We start from the raw sequence: 6,451 nt of genomic DNA on the forward strand, positions 1-6,451 counted from the left end.
CCCTATCAATCGGTTTATTTAGTTTCCTTGTATAGGTCCTAAGTTCTATATATATTGTGTATAATTGTCCCTTTGTAATATACTCGAAAAATATAATAAAAAATCCTCTGATTACCATTTGATCATATATCCAATATGATATGCTAGTATATTCATTACTACCATAACATTAACGCGTATACAAACGTGACTATTTCGTAATTACAATAATGGTACAACTAGCACATAAGAAATGAATCTACTATGCTATGGAATATATTCAAAGAAAAAGCAGAGGGTAATGTCAAATGGCATGTTTAGAAAGCATTATCCCTTTTTTCCCACTATCTACGGTTCATGTTCTACATATGTGAACATAAAAAAACCAGGAATGAAGGAATTAGTACATAAAATGCTTTATGCATGTGAATTGTGATTATGAAATGTGAATGACCTCTTTGTTGGAATGGAATCAAAATGGGAATCAGGAGCTTAGCATTGTAGTGCTTTGTTTGCTCTATATATGCAGTCTATAATTAGTGTGCAATAGCAAGAGCAAGATACACAATTATCACATCTTTCTTTGTAGAGACTTCTCTTTCAAGCAATTTGTTGAGTTCATCATGGTATTAATTCCTAATCTCTTGTTATCTTTTTATACTTGTTTCAATCTTTAAACTTTTTATCTAAATTATGAACTTGGTCTCACTTATAATTGAATATTGCAGGACGGTAGTAAACTATTGGGACCTTGGGGAGGACATGGAGGAGTTGAATGGAATGATGGAGTACACACCGGAGTAAGAGAAATAACTATTGTATATGGCAGATGTATCGACTCAATTCGTGTAACATATGATAACAATGTTAAACCCTTTATGGCTTAAAAACATGGCGGCTTTGATGGAACACAATCGGCTCAGGTAAATACATTTTCACTAAATTTCCTTGCACTATATTCAAAGTTGGAAACTGATTCATGGAATTTCTTATGAATTAATTACAGATTAAGTTGCAGTACCCTGAGGAGATATTAGTAAGTGTTAGCGGGAACTATTGTCGTGTGGTCTATGGAGGCAGCCCCGTGATTCGGTCACTCACTTTCAAGACCAACAAAAGGACATTTGGGCCATTTGGGGTTGAAGAAGGAACACCCTTTAATTTATCGGCAAACGGAGGCCATATTGTAGGGTTTACGGGAAGAGGCGGGTGGTTTCTGGATTCACTCGGGTTCTACTTATCAATCCCTAAACCAAACCTCTCTCAAAGATTCAACGTAATGCTTAAAGGAGTTAACCATCTTGCTATCAGAGATGATAAACATAACAAGGCCAAAGGTTCAAAAGGTTATAGGGGATACTCATATGCATATGAGTAATCCCCAACTTCGTTTTTGCTGAACAACCAATTTGGATCGCTAACGGGTCACTGATCCACCCGATCATCTTCATTCATGTACTTTGTATGTAGTACAATTGTCATTACCCGTTATTATATATCAATGTCTCAAACAGCGAATGTATTCATTTCATAATAATATATGCAACGTATGAGTTTCAAGCATCAAAACATGACATGACATGACATATCATATCATAGCATAGCATAACATAACACAAATATAAGTCGGTCAAATTTACATAACCAAATGTAAGGGTATAAATACTAATTGTGTACCGACATTTCAAAGTGTGATAATAATAATAATAATAGTGTGCATATTTTATTTCTTTGTGTGTGTGTGTCCGAGAGTCCTTGCACATTCATATACATACTCATACAAATAATCATAATTGTATTCATCCAAAATCATGACCATATATCGAATAAAGAATCCGAGCAACATATCAAGCCCTAAGAAAAACCTCTTTCAACATAATGCCTAAATGATTTAACCTTTTTGCTATCAGAGATGGTGAACATGGCAAAACCAAAGGCTCAAACGGTTATAGATGGGGCATATGACATATGAGTATCCCTAAATATAATTTCTTGTAATTCATTGCAAGAGAGGTGCAAATTTATCTAGTATTTCATTGTTATTTATCCAATAAGTACAGTTCTAAATAAAATGAATGACATTACGAGTTGAATCTCAATCAACAACATGTTCATAATATATATGCATAGTACTAGTTTCAAGCAGCAGTTAAGAAGAACATAACAAAAATATGATTCAGTCAAATATATATGCACAGTTCTAGTTTCAAGCAGCAGTTAAGAACATAAAACAAATATGATTCAGTCAAATATTGGAATCACTACAACAAAAATGGCTTTTTAGTACGCACAAAAGCGTCCTAAAATGCTATTTTATAGGACCTTTCATTTAATATGACCAACGAGAAAAACGTTTCATGTAAAGGGGACGTAATAAGTCTCGGAACTCAAAAAGCGTCCCGATATCCCAAATAAGATTATGAAACCAATTTTATGGTCGCATAAAATATCCATTAACAACTCAAAAAGCGTCCCAATAAAAACATATTAGGACACTTTTACAATGTTTTAACATGTGCTTACCTATCTTTAATTATTTGATACACATACAAGCGTCCTAAAAAAGTAATTTATAAGACCCTTATGATGTAACATTATAGGTACCTTAATACCAAGAAAAAAGTCCTAATATCACAAATAAAATTATGAAACAAATTTTATAGTCGCATAATATCTTCATTAACAATCCAAAAAGCGTCCCAATAAAAACATATTGGAACACTTTTACAATATTTTGACATGTGCTTACCTAATTGTAAACTTTGACACACATACAACTGTCCTTAAAAATTAATTTATAGGACCCGTATGATGGAACATTATAGTACCAAGAAAAGGGTTCTAATATCCCAAACAAGATTACGAAACTAAATTTTATGGTCGCATAATATGTCTATGAACAACTTAAACAACGTCCTAAAAAACATATTATGACACTTTTACAATGTTCTAACGTTTAATAGGACAATAATTCGAAGTCCTAACATATCATATTGTACAACCCTTTTTTAAACGTCCACACACACAATTTTACGATATGTTTATGGACATCTAAATATTGAAAGAAATAAAACTTCATTATATTAAATAAGTTTGTTCATAACGAAAACACTAAACATAAATAAGTTATAACATTATCCAACATAAACTCTTGTAACATTCAACAAAAAAAATTAAAAGCAATAAAAGAAACAAGCACCATAAAATCCCGAGTCATCATGCGACCTCAATCCTCACGGACTACCTACAAATAAACCATCCATGTATAAGCATTAAGTTCCATGTTATTAAAATTATTCGTATCACAAGTAGGGGTGCAAACGAGCCGAGCTGCTCGAGCTACTCGAGATCGGCTCGCTAAAAAGCTCGAACGAGCCGAGCTTAATCAAGCCTGAGCCCGAGCTCGAGCCTAAAAGTAAGCTCGTTTAATAAACGAGCCCGAGCCCGAGCTTCACTTATCGAGCTCGAGCCGGCTCACGAGCCTAAACGAGCCTGCCATTTATATAATTTTTTAAAATATATATTTAATAGTTATTAATATATATATATATAGAGAGAGAGAGTTTTATAAAAAAATATATAAAAAGAATTATATTATTTAAAAAATAACTTATAAATGGTAAACGAGCCGAGCCCGAGCCAAGCTTGAGCTTGAAAATCTACTCACGAGCCGAGATCGAGCTTGAAAATCTATTCACGAGCCGAGCTCGAGCTTTGGAAATAGAGCTCGAAACGAGCCGAGCTCGAGCTCTATGTAAGTTAAACGAGCCGAGCTCGAGCCTGGTCGAGCTCGGGCTCGGCTCGGCCCGTTTGCACCCCTAATCACAAGTTTAACAAATACATACCGAGATGAATGGATAAGGCCATGCGATGGATGCACCAATACAATCTTGAATTGTGGAAAATAACCCATATGGTCTCACCATCTTTTCATCTATTTTTATTGGTACTTGAACATTTACCTCACACCATTTTGGTCCAATCTCTGTACCACCAACTAGCTCATTTGGGTCCAGGCTCTTCACCCATCCTCTTGCTACAGGCTCAGTAGGGTTTAGAATGCTTTTGAGGAAAACTTCATCTTCGACCTAGATTTTAGTTTTCAAAAAACAGTTATATATTAAACTCGAGTCATTATAGTGCAAAAATAATTTTACAAAAAACAAGATTTTACACTAGCAGACTAACATTTTATAGAAAATATAATCTAAAAAAAACATCAATGGACATTGTTGTTTTCTAGTGTAGCCCAATGTAACCGTTATTTAATCACCAACTTACAATCAATTTTTGGATGAGTCTACAAATTAAAGATTTACCTATATTTCGCAGCTTCTACATATCCTAAGTCTAACAAAACATCCAAATTACATACTAATCCTCTTTTTGACCATGTACTTTGTGAAAAATATAGTGACGTACCTATTGTTTATAACATATTTCTGATGAAGTACAAAATATAACTTACAAAATGTGGAGCACTAAAGATTTATATAGAAAAATACCCGTAAGCGTGGAGGTCCACTGGTTACAATGGGGAAAGATGACGATGTAACAGGTGGAACACTAGAATCATCCTTCGACCTTTTCATCTCGGACACCTGGGCTTCTAACTGGACCACGGTACTAGTAAGTTCTTCACATTTAGACTTCAGTTGGATATTTTCTCTACAACATGCTGAACGACTTGGTATTACACCCCAAACATCAGAACCACGAGCACCTAGACCATAAATGACTGCATCACCATTTCGACCTTTACCCATTACCTTAGAAAAAACGTCACCTGGCCCAGGATTATCGGTCGAACCCTCAGGAAGATTAGAACTAAATTGTTGCATTTGTGTCTGTATTAGATATAATAACAAAAATAAGATATGTATTTTTAACACCATCAAGAACACATAGAAAAGATATGTATATGAATATATAAGCATACTACTTACAATTGCATTTGCAGCTTCCTCATTTTTTGTAGTTCCATGTTTGCAGAAGAATGCACGAAACATTTCCAATCGACTTAGATCTTGTCCCATAGATGTCTGTTTGAGCAAAAATAAAATGAGTATTAACAAAGGATATATTACAACTTGTCCAACCATTACAACTTCACCATGGTCTCTTCAACAGATTTGCTAAAGTCGGTAGAAGTGATATGTAGCCCCTGGCGCCTAACCATACTGTAATCAACCAAACTGAATATGATCAAAATGGTGTTTGTGAGAGTGAACCTTAGAATGGGTCCTATCAATTATATTGACTCAACTGTCAATTTTCCATCTCTAAATAAAAGTATTGATAATAACATGAAAAAAAAATGTTGTTTGTGGGATTGAACCTAAGAATGTAACTGATCAAATTAACGGTTGTTTGCATAACTTGAATCTTTCCTTCAAAATATAGCACATTTAATTTACTTAGAGTATAAACTATACAGAAATGAATGCAAAAGAGAAGCATCAGCATACAGCCAACTTCAAGGCTGCATAAAGAAAACTTACTACTGATAAACTCACTAATCATACAATTAAAGCATGTAAATGATATTAGAAGCCATATAATTCAAAGGCACAAAAAGAAAGACAACAAAATAGAAGAAAGTAAAAATGCTAGTATGCTACTACAACCTAATAAGTAAATAGCGTAGTATATTAAAACTTTGCTATTTAATTGTAGACAGTGTTCTCCGGTCCATAATTGCAGGTTGTGATTTCTGAATGATTGTTGGTGAAGTTATAAAAAGTTCCACTTGGGACTTTTATCAAACACTTTGTGTGCAATTGAAGATTACGTCGGGTTTTAATTGTTATGTGAGTTCCAGGTTTGGCAAAAGGGGGCATAGTTTTTCAATTGCCAATTTTCCATCATAAATAACGTATTAAAATAAATATTTCAAAGCAAAAAAAAATTGCAAATATGAACAACTCAAAACAGCTAATTCGATCTTACTCAATCGCACAACCAATCAGCAATTTAACTCAAATGATTCCTCTGTTACTTGTTTAAAGAAAAATGAAACCAAGGACGTCGAACCGCTCTTAACTGGCGATTGAACCCGAATAACCTCTGGCTATTGAACAGCGGATCACCGGCAATTGAACGCTAATGACGATTGATACACAAGCGACCACAAGATATAGGGTATCCAGTTCTAGTGTGATTCGTTATGCGGGAAACTAAAATTGTGATTTGAGATAATTTCCTGCTCAGCAGACCCTTCAAAACATGATATTAAACAATTTAGCATATAAGAATTAAATTTTCATAATATAACTCGGTTATTATTTCATTTATTAGCATATAAACATAAATGACAACATCAATATAAAGATAAAGCTAATATATAACAGATGATTCGAAACTAAACTCACGAGTCAAGCTTGTAATAAGTTTGTTTAATAAACAAGGTCCAGCTAGAGCGTCACCTATCAAGTTAAAGTCAACGCGTGATTCTAAACGGACTTAATATTTA

The 6,451-nt window shown here is 34.0% G+C and overlaps 1 protein-coding gene and 1 pseudogene across 5 annotated transcripts; one reads left to right on the forward strand and one right to left on the reverse strand.

The window, feature by feature from the left end:
• Nucleotides 1–230: 230 nt before the first annotated feature.
• On the forward strand, nucleotides 231–1,518 carry LOC143563714 (jacalin-related lectin 19-like; annotated as a pseudogene). Its single transcript, XR_013140715.1, has 3 exons — nucleotides 231–605; nucleotides 708–902; nucleotides 986–1,518. The product of XR_013140715.1 is annotated as a jacalin-related lectin 19-like (transcript).
• A 1,344-nt stretch (nucleotides 1,519–2,862) lies between these two features.
• LOC143563706 (uncharacterized) lies at nucleotides 2,863–6,156 on the reverse strand. 4 transcript variants are annotated; one of them, XM_077051196.1, is made up of 3 exons: nucleotides 4,926–6,150; nucleotides 3,825–4,067; nucleotides 2,863–3,223 (listed from the first exon to the last, which is right to left on the reverse strand). In XM_077051196.1, exons 1-3 carry the CDS (start codon nucleotides 5,079–5,081, stop codon nucleotides 3,206–3,208), a joined length of 417 nt encoding a protein of 138 aa, XP_076907311.1. In that variant the 5' UTR covers nucleotides 5,082–6,150; the 3' UTR covers nucleotides 2,863–3,205. The 4 variants fall into 4 exon arrangements, 2 of the variants coding, with proteins under 2 accessions (XP_076907311.1, XP_076907310.1); XM_077051195.1 differs by lacking the exon at nucleotides 4,926–6,150 and adding an exon at nucleotides 4,485–4,889; XR_013140712.1 differs by lacking the exon at nucleotides 2,863–3,223 and having other exon boundaries at nucleotides 3,806–4,067; nucleotides 4,922–6,156.
• Between the last annotated feature and the right edge of the window lie 295 nt (nucleotides 6,157–6,451).

The sequence above is a fragment of the Bidens hawaiensis genome, unplaced genomic scaffold, assembly GCF_021521415.1.
Source record: "Bidens hawaiensis isolate Kalapana, Puna unplaced genomic scaffold, B.hawaiensis_p1.1 tig00021509_1, whole genome shotgun sequence".
Taxonomy (NCBI): Eukaryota; Viridiplantae; Streptophyta; class Magnoliopsida; order Asterales; family Asteraceae; genus Bidens; species Bidens hawaiensis.

Excerpts from the sequence above, each read along its gene's own strand:
- LOC143563706 (XM_077051195.1), bottom strand. The coding sequence starts at position 4,874 with ATGGTGTTAAAAATACATATCTTATTTTTGTTATTATATCTAATACAG. Across the intron at positions 4,068-4,484 it reads GTGGACCTCCACGCTTACGG|GTCGAAGATGAAGTTTTCCT; the intron begins GTATTTTTCTAT and ends ACTAAAATCTAG.